The sequence below is a fragment of the Gastrolobium bilobum genome, unplaced genomic scaffold, assembly GCF_033153095.1.
Source record: "Gastrolobium bilobum isolate Gb01-03AN ecotype WA unplaced genomic scaffold, APGP_CSIRO_Gbil_v1 utg3810, whole genome shotgun sequence".
In the NCBI taxonomy this organism is placed as follows: Eukaryota; Viridiplantae; Streptophyta; class Magnoliopsida; order Fabales; family Fabaceae; genus Gastrolobium; species Gastrolobium bilobum.
In genome coordinates this window covers 183,923-204,035 of record NW_026899073.1, presented here as the reverse complement: position 1 = coordinate 204,035, position 20,113 = coordinate 183,923, and the positions used below count along the sequence as shown (strand labels likewise).

Sequence of the window (20,113 nt, the reverse complement as noted above, 5' to 3'; positions counted from 1 at the left end):
CTTTTAAATTAAGAGAAATAAAATAAATTATATCATTATTGCCAAAAAAGGAAATTATCATGTAATATTTTAATCATTCTTTATTATTTTTTAAAGTTATTTACAATTTCTTAAATTTAATTAAGTAAAACAAAACAAAATAAATATCTGAATGTGTGTGTGTATAATTACTACATATATCAACTTCGCATCCTTAAGCATATATACTATAGATTGATCATCATGCATGCTATTACTAGCTATAAACAAGCTAGCTTAATGTTTTTTCCAATATATATATATATATACTTGGATGAAACACAGTGATAATTCCTTTCGCTTCTTATAATCAGTTCCAGTCCCAGCAGATTTCAGAATGTCCTAAAGAATGTCTCGTCCACCTTTTTTTTTTTCCCTGGGTCAATGTGTCCCCTATTAATGCACATTAGCGCATATATGAAACATCAATCAATCGAAAAAACGAAAAAAAAAAAAAAAAAAAAAAAGACTGTAACGGATTATAAAAAGCCAAATCCACCACACGGAACAGAAATATTATTCTAATTAATTAATTGCTCAAGCTGTCGGTGCTCACTAAAGTCTAAATATACATTCAATTTATATATATAAAAATGCCCTCCCACCACCAAATTAAAACAAAAGAAAGGAAAAATAGTGAAACTTATTATATGTCACGGAAAATGGACAAAATAATGAATTATAACTAATCATAATCCAAAGGAGGTACTTCAAAAGTTGTCTAATTACCTTCATGATCAACATGCATACTAAATCAAACCACTAGACCCCGCTTGAGAAGACTCAACTTGGGCTTGATCTGATGGCACTTTCCCAGAATTTGTGGTTGGATTCAAGTGATTTCCTTGCATTTCAGATTGTGGAACAAGTTTTCCTTGACTATACAAGAAATTCAGTTGATGGAAATAAGGACATGTCCTAGAATCAAGGGACCTTTTCTTATTAACATCCTTGGTTTTTCTAAAGTACTTGTTTATGTTCTCCCATTTTTCCTTGCACCTCTTTGAACTTCTCTTGTATCCCAGCTCTGACATCCCTTGTGAGATTCTCTCCCACAGAGGAGCCTTGTTGTTTCCTTCCTTGTCTTCATTGTTGTTATTTAAACTTGTGCACCTGAGGTTTATTAGTGCTAACACTTCATCTCTTGGCCATCTTCTCCCAACATACTCTTTTTCAGTGGTGGACAAAGGGGTTGAAGGGACTTTATATTTCGAAACTGAATTTGACTCTAGTGGATTATTCAGGCTGTTGAGAGAGGAACTAGGGTTGTGTGGAGCTGGAGATGAATTGGAAGAAGAAGGAACTTGTACTAATGTGTCACTTGAGCTAGGGTTTTCTGCTAAGAGTGTACACAATATTGTAATAGGCAAAGCCGAATTGTTCTGTGTAGGAGAAGTACCAATCATAGTTTGATGATTTAGAATCATATTAGAAGGTGTTGGCTCAAAATTGTTCTGTTCAGTAGAAGTATTAGGGTTTTGAGAATGCAATGGGGAAGAAGAATAATTGGAACCATTTTCATATTTCTTTAAGAATTCAATTATGGTGGCTTGTCTATCACCTGCAATAGCTTGTTCTTGTGCCATAATCTCAAGCTCCTTGTTCATCCTATCCATCTCTTGCTTCTTCCATGATTCCTCTCTTGCAAACTTCTCTTCATCTCTTTTCAACATGTCTTCTAGGAGCTTATTGTGAATATCTTCTTGTTGAGCCATCATCTTGTTCACCACACCGTGACAAAAACCCTTGAACATTTCAAACCTATCACTACGCCTCTTCCTCTTTCGGTCCTTTGACTTTTCCACAAACTTGTCAATTCCATCACAATGTTGCTTTGTCGCTGGTGCGTCAACATCTCTCGAATAATTTTCTTCCATTGCATGGCCCATTGGCTTTTCAAGTTGCTGAGTCTTTTCAGTCACAACCCCTTTACCAGTAGGATCAGTGTTTTGATCACCTTGATAAATCTCTTCAAGCTCACTGAGAAACCGGAAATTCTTACCATTGTTAATATTGATGAAATATCTGCTTTCATGTTCAAACTTTTCCTTGCACTTCTCAGCACTCTTCTTAAACCCAAGCTCTGCTAGCTTCCTGTACACATCATAAATATATAAATCCAAAACCAACACCACCATAGATAGAAGCATTTATTTTCCTTCCCTTCCCGGTTCGCTCAATTACCCTCCTTCTCTCGGGGTTTGTGTGTGGCAGTGTGTGAGAGCTAAATTAATGTACTACTGTACAGTGCACGTGTGCGTTTGTCTACCACATGGAGTAAGATATGATATGATATACACGGCCATGATCAATAATCAAACACAAAATTTAGCTCATTAATTTTATTTTATTTTCATTCAACTTTAATGACTTACTCAAATGAAGTTAATTAAAAGCATATATATATATATATATATATAAATGATTAAGTTAAAATGTGTTAAGAGTATATACCTTGAGACATGTTCCCATGTGAGCTCTGGGAACCAACTTTCCATGCTAGATCTGATCCTCAACAGTGCAAGCACTTCATCGTTAGTCCATGAATCTATTAACTCTGGTAATTGTCTTTGATCTCTTTCAATCTCCGTGTTGATTGAAGAGAGCGTGCAGTTTGGTTCATTCTCTTTGTGTTTGTCGGTGGGAGAATGAGGTTGCAATGGGTGCAAGAGATTGGGTTGGAGTGGCAATTGATGATGAAAAGGGTTATAATTAGGATCAAAGGGTAGGAAGTTATTTGGGGTTGAAGAGACATGGAGTTGGGTGGATAAGTGAAGAGGAAGAGTGGTCCTTGGTGCTATGAATTGGTGGAACTGTTCTGGTGTTTCATCGAACATGTTTTGTGTTGGAGTTCCTTTCTTCCTCCTCTCGGTGTTCAGTACTGTTAATCTCTCTCTCTCTCACTCGTGTTTATCAAGGAGTTTATTCAAGCTAGCATTGTAAGGGAAAAAGATAGCCCCCAACACACTTTTAGAAGAAAGTGAACTCACCACCTACTAAGCGATAATATTCTACACAATAAAATATGGAGTGTGACCAACGACAAGTCAATCCACCGATTGAAGCTATTATCAATTCATTTTTAGATTCATTCAAAACACTTTTCTCTTTTCAGACAAAATCTAATTAAAGTCATCTTTAATTATCATCCATTATAATCAAGAAAATTTTGGGTAGCTTAGTCCCACTACGACGATATATTGAGTTTTACATTAAGAAAGTATAATTATAAAATGTTATAAGTATAGAATTAAATTAGATTAAAAAATATTAAAATATCTTAAAGATTTATAGTATTCTCTTTTGTTTCACATCATGTCAATAAAAACTTCTGTCTTTTATTTCCTTTATGTTTAAATTCTTATAATTTCAGCATTATTTTTAGATGGGTATCATCGTTTGCGACTTGTTCTGTTATTATTCTACTACCGAGTTCCCTAATTCAGTCAATAGCTCTATTTAGTATTAGTTTGTAGCACTAATCTCTTTGAATCAATTTCCTTAATTCTTTATATTTTTATGTTTTGTTTCTTTATTTTATAATCTCCTGTTTAGTATAAATCGAAATTGGAGTTTTGTCTTATGTATCATGTCATATTAATAACATTAACCACTCCATATCACATCATTATATAATATTATTAAATCTTGCCATTTTTTTCTCCCTCGATGCTTAAATTCATATAATTTCAACAAAATTGTGATCAAGAGGAGTTCTCTTAATAGTTACTTTATCTAGCTACAAGCAAAAATTGGAGCTTAAGTAAATCATTGGCATGATTAATACTTCACGTAATAAAAATCAAATATTATTAAGAATTTATTGGAACAATTTATTTGTGAACATTCCCAAATCTAAAGTTGAATTCGGACATAAATTAAAATCTCAAGCTAAATGATTCAAAGATGTAATGAACTTTATTTTTATATGTGCTTTGGGGGGGTTGAAGAAGACGCGCTAGGGGAGTGAGAGTGGGGGTTAGAAGAAGGAATGGGTTGGAAAAAAGAAAGTGTGTGGGGGCATGGAGTAGCTGACGGTGATGATGGTGTAATTAACGGCATGGGGATGGCAGGACACGTGAAAACAAGCAGAGTGTGGGACCAATGATTTAAGGATGGGAATCTTCACATGGTACAAAGGAATACAGTGTTATCGTACAGGCTCACCAGTCAGGCACGTGTGTAGTGGACGCTTGCACACAGTCACAGAACCCAGAGCAAGAGCCAAGAGCACCCACATCCACATGTGACTTGATTGTGGTTGAAGCAAAATTCTTTTGTTTTACATCATTTTTGTTCATGTAACCTAGCAAAAGAAACTATTAACTAATGATTTTCCTAAACAGAAAAAAAAAAAGGAAATAAATTATGTAAGGAAAACATTATATAAGTCAAGGGATTAATGTTTTTGATGTTATAAAAGATAATTTTATTTTTTTATTTATTATATGCACATAAAATATTTGAAATTTATGAGAGATCATATTGCATATATTTATGTGTATATAAAAGATTAATATTTATTTTATTATAAGTTAAATTCTGAAATATGAAAGTGAAATGAAACATGAATTGAGACAGTGTCTGACCACAGAAGCGTGGGCCCAAAGGAGCCTTTATGCTAAAAGACAATGTGGGCCCACCCCTAACATAAACATTGCGCCATATGCGTCTCGTGTGTTGTCACTATATACTGAATGGTTGTTAACTATTAGCTTATAGTAAGTGACAAAATTTGATTTAGTGGTAAGGGATTTGATAATTTATATTAGGGTATATGTTTAATTTATATTACCTCGTGCAATCGAAATAAGATAGTAAAATTTATTATTTAAAAAAAAATAGTGAATCTTATTATTTTATTTCTGTTGCATGAGATAATTATCTCATGCAATATGAGATAATTATTTCTCTTTTTATATATAAAAAAAAAATTATTAGCTCACACTCTTTGTCATGTTGAGGAACGTTAATTTTAGGCTTTAATATTTGTACAATGAATATAAATAAATTATCTAATTTACTCTCAAAATAATGTTATTTTGGGTCGAAAGTCTAAAAAATTATAATGAAAAATTTTATTATAACTCTTAAATAAATTATAATTATAAAAATATCTTAATTTTCGTCCCAAAACAACAGCATTTTGAGTTTAATGTAGATAATTTTTTACATTGACTGTAAAAAAAATGAATTCACATTTTTAATATCTTTATAATTTAATGAAATTTTATGTAAATATTATTAAATAATTTAAACTTACTATTATTAATAAAGACACTATAAAACTTCACTAATAATAAAAAAATATTATCAATATTTTTCTCAGCATAATAATTCATTTTGGGTCTGTTTGATTGTGTTCTGATTTTTTTGTTCTTAAAACTATTTTGTAAAATAGTTATGGAAAGAGTTGTTTTCTATATTTTTTAATTTTTGAAAGTTAAGAACCAAAACAAAAAACAAAAACAACTCAGACATGTTCTCTAAATTCGATTCTAAAAACAAGAAAAAACAGTTATAGTTTTCAAAACATTTTTTACAAAATAGGTCTTACCAAACGAGTTTTTTAGTTTTTTTTTTCTCAAAACTAAAAAACTGTTTTTAAAAACAACAATCATACGGTCTCTGCCGTTTTCTGTTTTTCAAAATGTTTGTGAAACAAACATTGTTTTTATGATTTTTCTAGCATATGTTCTCGTTTATCATTTTTTTAAGAGCAACATTCTCGCTCCGTAATTATTTATCAGAAACGTTTATTATTGAGTAATAGTTATTGGCAAGTTCATCAAAATAAATGATTTTATGAGTTAATCACTTCTTTCCCCTTCTAAGAGGGTAGTGTTAAACGAAATTAAGTGTGATTTATAACCTGCATCAAATGCATTAGTTACTCATTTTCCCTATTTGTAAATTTGTTGATGATCGACACTGTATCTAATTAATCCAACTGTCAGTGGATTAAATGCTCGGGATTTGAATTTTTTTTATTCTTACTTACTACATGAAAATGTAATGTAATTAAAAAACAATTACAAAAATATACTTTAATCGACTTTATACAAATATTGATAGGTTCTGTTATATTATTAGCGAGGATAAACAAAAAGATAAAATAAAAATGGAAAAATTCTATTCTCATCCACTGTGATTTTATGATTGATCACTTGACTCTCTGTGAATATAAACTTGTCACTTAGACTCATTATGCTTAAATAATTTATCATTTAATCCCCTGTGGTTTAAAATTTTCACTTACATTTATTGTGGTTACAAAAATATATCACTTGAATTTCTTATGATCTTATAAATATAAAAATATTTTTCTAAATTTTATTTTAATTGATTATTATATTATCAAATAAAAATAATAATTAAATATTAAATTAAAAAATATTTGAAGTTATTTATTGTGAAATTAATTTATAAATTATCTCAATTTTTTTATTTTAAAAATATATTTAAAAATTAAAAATATTATTTAAGATAAATTAAATATGTATTATCAAAATAAGATATTTTCTTCAGATAATTTTATAGATATTGGGTAAAAAATAAATAAAATAAAATAATATTTGATTTGAATTTATTTTCATCATAAAAATATGTCAATTTTTTTAAAATTTACTTTTATTTATTTGCCTTAAATGCATAAGATGATGATATAAAATAAAAAAGAGGAAAAATAAAAAAATTATTTGTATTAAATTATAAGTACATAATTGATATTATTATTAATTTAAATTTAAATAAATAATTTATATATTTCGGTACATAATTTTAATTTATAATATGATAATAATATAAGATAAAGGTTGAGAAAAATAAAAAATATATATAAGACTATAAAAGGTCTAAGTGATATATATATTTATAATCATAATGAATGTAAGTGAAAATTTGAAATTATAAGAGATTAAATGATAAATTATTTAAGTATAATGAGTCGAATTGAAAAAGTTAAAATCACAAGGGATCAAATGATAGATCATAAAATCACAATAGGTGACAATGAAGTTTTCCCAATAAAAAATATGAAAGCATGAATTTTTGAAAAAACATGAAAATATCATGAGTAAAATATTTCTGCAGTTACTGCATATAAGTTATCTGTTTTTATTCTCAAAACGAAGTCGTTTTGGTATTAAAATCTTAAAAAATTATAAATATAAAAACTATTATAACCCTAAAATAAATTAAAATTACAAAAATATCATGATTTTCGTCCCAAAACGATGTCGTATTGGGCTTACTGCAGATAACTTATCTACAGTAACCGCAGAAAAAGCAAACTCAAATATCATTACATTATAAATCCGCTAATCATTTAATTTTTCATAAAACTTATGTAATTCTATAGGACTTCAAATACAAATAAGGGAATAATTATATTTTAACAATGTAATAGTTATAATGTATATCAAAAGTTACAGGAAATCAAAAGGTTGTTCACACGTCATAAAACATATGCAAAGTGATTCACATAAGTATGTTACAACATGTTACACGTATTTTATAATTTTTCTTTTATAACGTTACATTATTAAGTTAATAAATAGTATAAAAAATCTAGTTTATGCTAAAGTGCATTTAAGGCATCTTAATATTATCTGATAATAAATAGTCTTCGTATATGGTTCCCTTTTGTTTTTTGGGTACACATAAATGCAAAAAAGAAGAAGAGGTGGAAAGAGCATCCATCTTATCAGCAAGAAGATGATAGAGCTGCATGAGCTACAAATTAAATATGAGTGAGGTTGAGGCTATAGAATCTCCTCCTGCTATTAGGTCTGCACCTATTCCCCTTTCAAAGTACATTCGAGTTAGCGAGAAAATGATTGAAGCTGCTACAAATGTGTATACAAGTATACAACTACACATAATAAATATTTGGAACAATAATCATATTGCCACCTTTTAAGCAACAATTTATCGGATTGTCACGTCAGTAAATGCACTTGACACATGACAATGTCTGAATGGTCTACTGTTCTAGCTGAGCAGTCCAACGAGAATAACAAAATGCTAACACGTGGCTAAAGTACATGTATTCTTTACAAAAGTACAGGATGTCTATACTTTTGTCACGTGTCAGCATTCTGTCATTCTCGCTGGACTGCTCAAGTAGAATGGTGGACCATTTAGACGCTATCACGTCTCCAGTTCATTCTCGCTTGTCAGATCAGCGGGATTATGACGTGGTATTTTGAAAAAAAAAATTCCTAACGTGATAATCCGATAAATTTTTATTAAAGGGGTGTGAGTTTATTCAATATCCCTAAATATTTGCGTATAATTTTTCTCTTGTATTCTTTGAAGATGAAATTAAATTCCTTTTGGAGTACTATTCCTCCTTTTACGATTCAAATGGAGCGATTTTTTTGAAAGCAACCATTGCATTTATAAAGTGAGTTTGAATAAATTAATTTATGGTTGACAACATTGATCGCAAAAATAGTTCCGATAAATAAATGTTGCGTATAATGCTAATAAAAACAGTTTTTAAATGTTTAATTACTGAAAATTATATAAATTAACCTATTGAGTTAGATTGAAAATAAATTGCTTTGTAAATAAATTGATTGTTGGCTCTCTTTTTTTTTAATTGAAGTTTGTTTTGCTATTAGTATAATTTTAATACGAGGTTTTATTTATTTAAATATTGTTAAAATCGTTATAAAATATTAATTATAAAGGTATGTTCGTCAATGTACATATAGACAAGTTTATAAAAAAGAATTAATAATTAATTATGTAACAATTGGAATAATATAAAACACCTATAAAGAATTTTGAATCGTGACCAAATATAAAATTCTAAATAAATCATAATTCAAATCAAATATAAAATTTTAAATAAATCCTAATAAAATATAAAATGTTAAATAGATTCTAGTTGAATATAAGATCCTTAAAAATAATTAAAGATCTGTTAGAAAATTCTAAAATTTTGACAATAACAAAGTAATTCTTAAATAACATCATAATCTTCCAACATGCTTCTTCTGTCGGTATCACAAAGGTTCATAATTTCCATTATTACCTAGACTTCTTCAATCAAACTAATCACTTTTATCACGTGTCCAGGAAAGCATAGGATGAAACATTTCAGCTAAAAATATACAGCGAAAGAAAGCAAAGAGATGGTATGTCATTGCTAAAACGGGAAAAAAAAAAGGAGAGCGTGCACGAGGTACAAAAATCCAACACATGAAAATCTTCTCATACAAAAAACGAACATTAATAGCACTTACAAATATTCAACTTAAATTTTCAGCAGAAATAGTTGGAGTGTTAAATTTCACACTTCCCTAACAAGATACAAAGAGTACTTGAGAGGAATTTGCTCCATCTCTTCCGACAAGATACAGAGATTATACACATCCACTGAGAACTAGTAATCACTGATCTCAAACTTCCCTATCTGTTGTTCTCTCCGTTCTATGAATCACTTTCTCCTTCTGAAAAACATAGCTAAATGGGTAGCCCCGTGCTTTACTACTGGTTTAATGTCTTGTGATATGCAACCTGCAAAAGCATTATAAAAAAAAAAGGATTTATATGCACATGCAAATGCAAAGTGAAGTGATAGAAAGTTTGCACATTAACTAATTCACCTTTTCCCAGTCAGTACTGTGCCAAAATAATTCAGTAAAGCTAGAACTTATCACATGTATATAATATATATCTGACACTTGTTCCCATGTTATATGTCTTTACAAGTCTATTATTTAAGAACGTATCACCAATACTAGAAGCTTATCCCAAATATGATTAATTTGAACAATGGTCTGAACAGATAAAAGACCCTTCAAATTGGGTGCTTACAGATGTTGAAGTCTTCAGCAGCTCTCTTATGGCCATTGTTGCATAACATGAAGCAGGAAGAGTAAAGCTCAATTTGAGAGCAATATGGGAATCTTGAGAGCTAGAACCACCAACAGATTCATCATGTGGTAATATTACTTCCTCACCTTCAATCTCATTATAATCAGTCTCAAGCTTTGCACCATCATCAAAGCTCTCTAACTGTCTCACGCAATCAGAGGCTTCTTCCTTTTTCGCATTTGGTGCGCCCACTGGTTTGACATTGTTTATAGGATTAGACTTGCCAATTTTGTCTAAATCTGTCTCTACCAATGGTTTATTACTATCAGTATATGTAAGTAATTCCCTGCAATGACAGACAATCGAAGACATTCAATAAGCCAACTACATACAAAAAATGGGTAAAAATAACAGTCTACGCAATCAAGGGGAGGGTTAACTTAGGTACGTACGATTCAAAGTTAATTGGTTTCTGAAAAACCCTCCTGTAGCTTCCAGTCACACTAGTTATTGAGAATTCCCTTATAACATACATGTACGAATAAACTAGAGTAAGAGAACCGGCAGAAGAAAAAATGAGAAAGATAGATAACGAACGTAGAATTTCACTCATCGAGATTTGAGTTGATATTATTATTTACATACTTCACATTATGCACGCTCTCAGTTAAACTGATTCCATCCTGACCAGTACAAATAAAACAGGTGACTAGTTAGGAAAAAAATAACTATTCATGGAACAATAACAGTTAAATGATTACAGAATAAAGCAGGTTGCAAAAAGGCTAGGACAGCAACCCAAACAGAAATTTAGTACTAGCTGACCATACTTTCAGAAGTAACAAGAGGAGGAGGGGTAGAAAGAGAAACAACGAAGGGGCTCCATCCATCTATGATAGTATCCCTAGTAGAATTTCCAGTTCCAAGAATCAATGTAAACTACTGAATATTAATCTTAATATATTCATACATCAAGATCTTCAGGTCGGTGTCCTACAGAATATCTGAAACATAACCTATACCCTTCAAGGCATAGCTAACTTAAAAAATCAACTTGTCTCAAATTTATGACCATTCTTTATTTCATTAGCAAAGGACTGTTTCCAGATTGACACAATAAAATAAAACCAAGACAATTTAAAATTTCCCCATAATGAGCTAAAATTATTTGCTAAAGTACCCCAAAATGCAAACCAATTAATATCACATTTAATAAGTGAAATTTTGACATGACATTCAGTCTTGGTTCCTTGGATATAATTCCTAATGCAAACTCAGTTTATTAGAAAGTACAAGGGGCCAACTTGATACGTACTTTATTTGCCAAATCATGATAAACTTTGGCAATATCATTGGTTGGATAAATTACCCGTGAACTGCAAGATAATAAATACATAAGTGTCAGAGACTCAACCGCCCACACCCAAAAAAAGGAAAATGGAAAATTGGTTACTGAGTTAAGAGGATATGAGTTATATGAATGGAAGAATCTGACCAGCATTATTGGTCAAGCTTACCCTGGCATAGGAAGGATGACATCATCAATTGTATAACATCCCGAATTGAGATCTTCAGTATTCACAACCTGTCATACGAAGTGAACCCACTTTAAATCGTCAACCTCATGTTAGAACACCATTCACACAACTTTTTTGGTTCCTTGTTGTGTAATTGTTTTTTTGTTCCAATGGATAAATTATTCTGCCCCTAGTTGTATATCCCCTCATTTCTCCCAAATAAAATTTCATTTTCTATTATTAAAAAGAATAGATTTCACACTTTACTACCTTTTAATGTTGGTCAACATCAAATCAAGTTCTTACACCTAAATTTACATGGAATTAATCCGTTCATTTGAGAAAAATGGTTCAACATTGTGTTTCATTCATGAAATTTGAATCAAAATTGCTCAATAGGTTATTGATTTCATCAAATGGTTATTGATCATTCAGATCATTAACAATGAATAGGGATGCAGATAACGAGGCAAACACATATTGTAAGGCTACAGATAGTAAATGTTGAATAGTATCTACTAATTAAGGAAATAAATCCCATATTTATCTGATTGTATATTTTGTAATTAATTAAATAATGATTTGATTAGATTAGATTTCACTTGTATTTTCCTTGTTATTAGTGACTGTAAATCCTATATATAAATGAATGGGGCTGTGAGGAATTCTCAATCCATTCACAAAAATCTCTTCCAACAGTAAAAATTTACACACAGATAAATGCATAAAAGAACAGAAGGTGTAATTCAGAAGCCCCATCTGTTCTTACATTGTTCTGTAGCCGTTTCTTTATGAAATTCTTTCTTTGGCATTGGAGACTGTAGGGTGTGCCCTACATTCTTGGACCAGTTCCTGTTGACTAGCTTTACTGGTTATGGTAGGAGGGAAGAAGCCGAATTTTTGCGGCAAAACACAATCTATGTATGTTACCCTTTGATGCATTTTGTTAGAGCGTAATTCTTGCATCTTTAAGGAGATACCTTTAATGAGAAGCTTCTTACGGATAAGATTAGGTGTTTGGCTTCCAGTTGATATAAAGCACAGTCTTTTTACAGGAGTTTCTCTTACAGATATGTTAAGGGATTGGGCAGCTTTGCTTGTATTGAAACTTTAGTTTTTAGATAAGGAAAAGGAAACGGAGAGAATGACAGCCAACAATGTATTATGAGATTGATAGTTCAAATACAATAACCTAATACACTTATTTATACTATTAATTAGGTCAAGTGCTAGTACTACTATTACATGCCCATACCAACAAGACTACTAACCCTATTATCTTCTAACAGTTTTATTTTTTCTTTGTTCTGTATTCTTTGTTTTCCTTTTCTTTTTTAAGCAGGATTTCTTCTCCTCCTAACTCTTTGTAGTCATCTTTTATCTTAATGAATTTCTTCTTTCATAAAAAAAGGCCTCAATTTCATACAATCTCCTTGAACTTTCATTATCAGAAGAATTACAATACATAAAGGATCAAAATAGGCGTGGCCAAATATTTGAGCATAGATGTACCTCCCCCCGTCTACATATTGTGTGTACCCTAGACTCTCAATAAATAGATGAAAAAGATATGTCATAACAAAAAGAGGACATACTTCTAAAGTTACAACTTTGGTTGAGTAATAGCAGATCTCTGTAATGGGCTAAAATCAGAAACACTAACCTTGATATAACTACTTCTTTCTTCATGAATATCTCCAGAGATTTCATCTTCATTATGTGAATCATACCTATCGCCACAGTCATCATCACATTCAGATCCAACAAGCCCTGTAACTTTTCCAGCAGGATTTTCTTTACAATATACCAAGTCTCCCAATACTACTTGTTCAGTTCCTGCCACACGGTAGAATCACATTTAACTTAATAAATGAGTATTTGACTTCAACTACCATAGTAATACTAATGCTATGGACTGTGTACCAAAAATGCAGTAAGCATGTCAGGAGATGTAACATTAGAAATTAATTGCCAGACAAAGCAAGTCAGATCTAGAAAATTATTACAAATCACAACATACCATATTTTTGCACCCTTGTACTTGCTGCATGGTTCCACAAATAACTTTGGTAACTATGTACATACCTAAAAAATAAAAAAGAAGTTAAGGAACTACCAAATGAAGAAGAACAATATTATCCTTCAAATAAATGATCTTAAATAATATTGTAAAGAATCAATTCAACTCAAAAGCTTAAGCTATTGGGTGAGGTTACATTAATGGTTTTTATATATCTCAACACGCCCCCTCACACGAGAGCCCACTGGGCTTGAAGGGTGGACAATGCACAGGCCCACCTACCTGTGCGAAGAAAGAAATTCTACTAGAAAGAAAGTGGGAGGCGGTGAGAATCGAACCCCGTACACCGAGGCTCTGATACCATGTAAAGAACCACTTTAACCCAAAACCTTAAGGTATTGGGTGAGGTTACATTAATGTTTTTTATATATCTCAACAAATATCTTATTTCTTGTACTTGTGTTCAAAGCACACTTGTCTTTGCACATGACACAAAAGGAAACATCATCAGAAAGACAGCCTAAGTAACCCACTCTAGAGCTTCTGGAAGAATATCCTTAGTATCTTCCTAGCTTTCAAGTTTCAGATTTTATTAATTTGCATTTGGGTTGACTTCATTGTTTTGGATTACAATACTAAAACCTTTCCTCCTTAGATGGATACTGTGTTAAAAGCAGAGATTTAGTACTAAACCACCAATTTTAAATGGTGATAGTGAAGCATACCAACAGGATGAAAAAGAAATACACTCGCCAACTTTTTCAAATATATATTACACCAACCTATTAGCCACACAGTGTTTTTTCCTTCAAATTAACAATCAGCCTGATGTCTAAGTACAGAACTGATCGGCACCCCCTAGGGCAGGGGAGGAGGGGCAAAGCTAACATACACCCCAGCACAAAATTGACATTGGCAATAAACTGCGCTTAAAAAAATATAATCCCCAATTATAACAACACCATCATCCTTATTATGACATTTCTATTGTAAAAAAGGAAATTACTGCTAGCATAGCAGCATGCCTGTAATTTGCAATGTGGCAATAACCCTTGTCTATGTTTGGTTTTGATTATTTTATGCTCATAATAAGTTTTCCTACTCCAACTAGGAAAAAGTACTTCCAATAACAATGAAACTAATACGAACCTTGAGAGAACCTCACCCCAAAAGCTAGCTTAAGAGGTAGGAGAGCCCAAAGTACATATAAACCCCATATTAGTCACCCATATAACCAATGTGGGACTCCAACTCCCATACCTTGGAGTAGGATCGTAACATTCCACCACGTTTCGCAGCCGCGGCGCCCACGCGGGCTGACTTTGCGCTAGTTTTTTACTAGCCTTGGACTAACACTGCAATGCCAACGTCACCACCCACGCCGCTCAATTGCAACCAGGAGACATAGTGAAAGGCTTTGATACCAATTGATACGAACCTTGGGAGATCTTTACCCAAAAACTAGCTCAAGAGGTAGGAGAGCCCAAAGTCCATATAAACCCCACATTAGTCACCTATATAACCAATGTGGGACTCTAACTCCCATACCTTGAAGTAGGATCGTAACAGAACCAAACATTCACTCCACAAAACATAGTAATATCTTCAGAAAATTATAACTCACATCATTCTCAAGGTCCTTGGAATAATTTTCAAAGCCAGCAAGTAGTTTCCAGGAGACTTTTTTAAACTTTGCAGCTGCAGAAGAAATGTTGACAAAAACTAGGTTATAACATCATACGTGGATAAATATAGTGGGTAAATAAAAAATTAGCTCCATTTTCACACCAAGTTTATGGAAAAACAACAATTAATGCAGAAATCATTTTCATTTGAAGCTTACCACAGCCCTTTCAGCAACTAAATATCGAGGCAACTGCTTAAGTGTCCCTGCAACATCGTTACTATCTTTATAGTACTTGCGCGCCTTGGCTATTGCACTTCTTTGTATTTAAATAACAATCTTATGAAAAACAAAGGCAATCAATATGCTAATCTTAACTATCAGCGCACAAATAATCAATTAATATATTATCCATTATATAAAAAAACAAAATGAAAAGGATATCTCCATCTCTTGGATCAAGGATCAGATCTACAGCAAGTTTCCATTCCCCTCGGAGTAATGCACCTCCAATAAGGTGAGTTGGCACAGAACCACTTCCAAAACGCTGAGCACATTACATGCAAATAAGTTGCTTATAAACCAAACTGAAAAAAAAGTTAAGTCCTAAAATAGACAGAGTCAAAAACACCATGTTACACTACTTTATGAAACGCTTCAACACTAACCAAGACCAGGAAGTGACAAAATATAAAACATGAGTTTGCAAGCTGAAAGTGTACAAGCTTTAATGCAAGTTTTGGACTTAAAAGAATTTCAATAGAAAAAAAATTCTCATCAAGAAAAAAATAAAATGTATAAGCTTTTTATGTCTTTGGTGAAAGCCAACACCGTACCTAAACAAAACTGTTTCCAAGCTGAAAGTGAGCCTTAAGTTCGACAAAGTAAGGATAATTTTTAAGACATAAGGTCATCCAGAAATGTACAGCACAACATTAGTTTATATTACAAATAACAGGGCCAACAGATGTTGAAGACATTTAAACGCCCAAGAGATTGCTTTTTAAATATAATCTGCAAGAAAAAAAAAACTGTTTGTATAGAGATAATTTTTGCTGGCTCTTAGAAGTACACAACTTATGTATGTCATCAAGAAATATACAACATAACATAAGTTTATATTACAAATCCACAGGGCCAACAAATGTTGAAGACAATTAAACTCCCAAGAGATTGCTTTCCAAATATAATCTGAAAAAGAACATGTTTGTATAGAGATATTTTTTGCTGAGGAGAAGAGAAAAAAGACACACACAAAGAGGGTAGAGAGTGTAAAAGGTTGATTTAAAAAGTACTTGTAAACCAAAGTAGTTGATGAAGCCATGCCTTCCTAAGGCAGCTGCAGATGCTTTTATGGTGTCTTCAGAATCTGCAACAATACCTCTAAGAAAGCAGTCAGTGTTATGTGTAAAAATATAAAGCTGCAGTTACATCAACAATTATAAATAATCCTAACTGTAAGAGATACTAGTTTAACAGAGGAAAAGTGGATTTCATGCATAGATAATACCCTCACCGCAATGTGATTGTGAATCGGTTTCCGAAGAGCTGGCCAAGACAAAGTCCTTCCTTAACATAACTGGAAAGCAGTACATTTACAGGTTGATCATCCATCAAGGAACTGATAAGCAGGAACTAGAAGAGCTCAAAATTCAATCAGCTTACCAGAAATCACCGACTTTAATACCAAACAATCTCTCATTAAGAGAAGCTAGCCTACTTGCTTGCTGCTTATAAACAGTAACCTAGAAACAAAACAAGAACTAAAACAACTGAAGTATCTATCTCTAAATGAACAGTAATATAAACTCCAGAAGATGAAGGAATAAATATTCAATGTAGAATCAGAAAGAATGTGAAAATTGATTACCCTTTGAGTTGAGACAGCACGTTTGTCCTTTGTACCCGCAAATCCAAATGATCTTGACTGTCAGTTAACTATCAATCAGTTAAAATGGAAGTGGAAAAAATCAACAAGCTATTCTAGCAATCAATAATAATCTGAGCAGATTGCACTTGTTTATTCATTTATTTATTTATTTTTCTTGAGGGAGGGTAGGGAGGGAGGAACAGGCAGTACATAATACAAACAGAACTGAATTTCCTTACCTATCAGTCATCAGAACTAAATAACTTAAAGGCTGAAGCAAAGACATTGATAATGCATAAAATAGAAGTACTCACTCTGAAGCCATAACATTTTACATCATAAATCATAATTTTATGAGCAGAAAAATTCATGAAACTATAAAAAAAAAATAATAGCAAGTTTCCTAATCTCCAGGTTGAAAAAAAAGGTTGTACAGAATCATAAATATGTCAAGCAGATAATTCATAAATTCAAAAATATGGAAAATAGAATTCAATTATTACCATGCCCCAAATAAGGAAAGTATCACATACAATACAAGAGCCTAAAGAATCATCAGCGAACAAAACACCCCTATCTGTAGAGAAGAATGGCTATGGAATATATCCAACAATGAACAAGACGTACCTGGATGCCAAGCATATCTCCAATCAACCCCAAGGCTTCCTGGGTATCTTTATTCTCCTTATAAAGATGAAACCTAGACATTACAATTGTAGAAACATTCAGTTGATAACAACGAGCAACTTAAAACAGAAGAAAAAAGCAGGAAAATATCATGACCAAATATAAAATGCAACCAAGAGTGGCTATCGCTTTCCGATAATGTCTGAATAAAATATAATTTGATACAGCCAATTGACACCTTAAAGTCCAATCCTTCCAGATATCTCAACACTCTTAAAAGTAGTTACTTCTGCATAATACTACAGTTTGGACTGAGTTCATCTTTCTTTCTTATTTCAGTGTTATTTAAGTTGCTTATTTAATATTGTTCTTAATCCCTCAAGTTGCTTGAGCACCAGTTATTTGATTCTTTCTTAAGCCATAGATTGGATAACTTACATTCAAATTCATTCAATTCAAGCGTGATTTGATTAGCTTGTGAAATAGAAATATACTCCCCATTCCTATGTAATCACAATTAGGGCTTGAACTTAATGAATCTTTCTTAATTTGATTCTCATAAGAATACACAGTTATTTTTATATGAATATTGGGATAATCTTATAAATACATTTGTGCCCTATATCAGCAATTCATAGGCATTGAATAAGTTAAGAAAAGGTGAAATAAATCCATATGAAGTGGAAACTGAAGTAGTAAACCTAGGCCTCTCTATTGATTGATTTACATTGTTGCTCAAATCTTATTTTCATTTCTAGTTTTCTTTCAAAAATTATTTTGGTTGTTTGAAAAAAGTTAAGGAGTCCCAATTTCATGCAGGGTACATTAAAGAGCAAACATTTAAGTCCCAAGTACAAGGTAAACTGAAATATAAATTTAAATTAAAAAAAAACTGACATGGAAGATAGTGAGCCTTGCTCAATTTAAATTTTATAAAACAAAATGATTGAGCAACTTTACCTAAGGAATTTGCCAACATTTTCGGGCCAATTTTCTGAACCTCTGCTGTCAAAAGGCTTATCACCTCTTTCTTTGCGTTTCTTGGAATTTTTGCCTTTGTTGTTGGGTTCACCAGAATTCAATCTCACACGGATGCATTTTGATGAAGCATCTGGTCCATCAACCACGTCAGTGACTAGGAACTTGAAGTTTTCCTTTAAGAAATTATGTATTGCCTGATAGATTTGAGAAGCATAAAATTAAGATATCTTGAATAGGCAGAAAAACTACAAAACGAACTCATTATGCTTGGGCTTTGCCATGATAGCAGAATCAAACCAGTCTCAACTTTCTCAATTCAACTAAATGTAAAAGCAAATTATAATGGCGGGGCGCTCTACTCAAAAAAGTCTAAATACTTAAGCAAATGAAGTGCAAATCAAAAGGATTCAATTTCATACTTGTTTCCAAAAACAATATAATCTCTGGTAAAATTCGAATTCATTTTAATGAGACACTCTAGTCCCTAGATTTTGATCCAATATCAAAGTACTCGCTGATATAGGCATCTTTTCATATATGCCTCCCAAATCTAACATAGAACAAGAAAGCCACAAAACTCATACTAACCGTTCTATGAGATTTATCAGAATCCGGAGAGAGAACAATAGGAGAAACACTATCTTCGCCACCAACATTAATTCGATTAATTAATTCTTCCAAAAGGAGTGCATCAGAATCCCCAGCAAGAGACTTGAAGGATTCAATTTGAGAGACAAAACTTATAATTGTAGTGTCTGATGTGTTTGTTTCATTTTCCTGAACACTCTGAAACGAGCACGATAAGTCAAATACTAAAAAAAAATCGCAAATCAATTTATTAATGAACCAAAAACATTAGACCTTTGATACCTCTCCTAGCTCTGCAGGGGAATCAAGTGAGGACAATTGAACAACCTTTCCATCTGTGTCTACTTCATTTACAATAAAATCAGAATACCTAGATCAAATTCAGCTGATTCAGCATTAGCAAAACATTGTTCAATAATGCTTTAGTATATATACATCATTACATACTACGGACATGTGCTTGTCTACTTATATATAAACATTCTACATTAAAATTTGGCATCTTCAATTTCATTTGTGAATAAAATGAAGAGACCTTTGCTTTAAAATTCCACGGAAGCCGGGAAGGTTAGAAATGTAGCAGGAGATGCCCACGTCGGGTTCTTCTTGGGTTTTCATGGCCATCACGGTTTTACACAAATAGCTGAGGTTGGTGACGAGAGGGTTTTAGGGTTTTAGTTTAGAGGAGCAGAGAGAGAAGCACCAAGTTAAAAGCAGCTGCATGTGCTTTGCAGACTCCCTACAACGCACCGTTTTTAAAGTAAATCGCACTGCCGAGCTTCGGCCTGTGACTCACATGGAAATGAATTGTCCCATATTTTATTTAACACGATCCTTAAATTATGTTACATTGACATCGAGACACACAGGATGTGACATGATACTAATTTCAAAAAATTGTTAGATTTTGATATATTAGGACGAGATTAAATAATATTATAAAATAATATAATGAAAAAATAAAGTTAAATTTATAATATTCATTAATTTTGTAAAAAAGTATAAGATATTACAAATATTTATATTAAAATGGTAATTGT

The 20,113-nt window shown here is 32.0% G+C and overlaps 2 protein-coding genes across 4 annotated transcripts; both read right to left on the bottom strand.

Moving 5' to 3' along the window:
- Nucleotides 1–318: 318 nt before the first annotated feature.
- LOC133286971 (trihelix transcription factor GTL2-like) lies at nucleotides 319–2,855 on the bottom strand. The gene is made up of 4 exons (XM_061484509.1): nucleotides 2,473–2,855; nucleotides 1,445–2,112; nucleotides 748–1,357; nucleotides 319–394 (listed from the first exon to the last, which is right to left on the bottom strand). Exons 1-3 carry the CDS (start codon nucleotides 2,853–2,855, stop codon nucleotides 768–770), a joined length of 1,641 nt encoding a protein of 546 aa, XP_061340493.1. The 3' UTR covers nucleotides 319–394; nucleotides 748–767.
- A 6,357-nt stretch (nucleotides 2,856–9,212) lies between these two features.
- LOC133286922 (multisubstrate pseudouridine synthase 7) lies at nucleotides 9,213–19,797 on the bottom strand. 3 transcript variants are annotated; one of them, XM_061484427.1, is made up of 20 exons: nucleotides 19,609–19,797; nucleotides 19,347–19,443; nucleotides 19,074–19,262; nucleotides 18,465–18,679; nucleotides 17,505–17,577; nucleotides 16,878–16,934; nucleotides 16,673–16,752; nucleotides 16,524–16,586; nucleotides 16,303–16,390; nucleotides 15,452–15,554; nucleotides 15,227–15,330; nucleotides 15,008–15,081; nucleotides 13,384–13,448; nucleotides 13,027–13,199; nucleotides 11,364–11,431; nucleotides 11,162–11,222; nucleotides 10,492–10,529; nucleotides 10,299–10,367; nucleotides 9,847–10,192; nucleotides 9,213–9,546 (listed from the first exon to the last, which is right to left on the bottom strand). In XM_061484427.1, exons 1-20 carry the CDS (start codon nucleotides 19,695–19,697, stop codon nucleotides 9,517–9,519), a joined length of 2,082 nt encoding a protein of 693 aa, XP_061340411.1. In that variant the 5' UTR covers nucleotides 19,698–19,797; the 3' UTR covers nucleotides 9,213–9,516. The 3 variants fall into 3 exon arrangements, with proteins under 3 accessions (XP_061340411.1, XP_061340409.1, XP_061340410.1); XM_061484425.1 differs by having other exon boundaries at nucleotides 19,074–19,271; nucleotides 19,356–19,443; XM_061484426.1 differs by having other exon boundaries at nucleotides 19,356–19,443.
- Nucleotides 19,798–20,113: the final 316 nt, after the last annotated feature.

What these genes read in the sequence shown, in the direction of transcription:
- LOC133286971 (XM_061484509.1), bottom strand. Translation starts at nt 2,855, where the DNA reads ATGTTCGATGAAACACCAGAACAGTTCCACCAATTCATAGCACCAAGG. An exon ending in ACATGGGAACATGTCTCAAG is followed by an intron (nt 2,113 to 2,472) that starts GTATATACTCTT and finishes TGATGTGTACAG; the next exon opens with GAAGCTAGCAGAGCTTGGGT. An exon ending in TGAGCCAACACCTTCTAATA is followed by an intron (nt 1,358 to 1,444) that starts TGATTCTAAATC and finishes GTACACTCTTAG; the next exon opens with CAGAAAACCCTAGCTCAAGT.
- LOC133286922 (XM_061484427.1), bottom strand. Translation starts at nt 19,697, where the DNA reads ATGGCCATGAAAACCCAAGAAGAACCCGACGTGGGCATCTCCTGCTAC. An exon ending in ATTAAAGTCGGTGATTTCTG is followed by an intron (nt 16,587 to 16,672) that starts GTAAGCTGATTG and finishes ACTGCTTTCCAG; the next exon opens with TTATGTTAAGGAAGGACTTT. An exon ending in TAGTTGCTGAAAGGGCTGTG is followed by an intron (nt 15,082 to 15,226) that starts GTAAGCTTCAAA and finishes TTTCTTCTGCAG; the next exon opens with CTGCAAAGTTTAAAAAAGTC.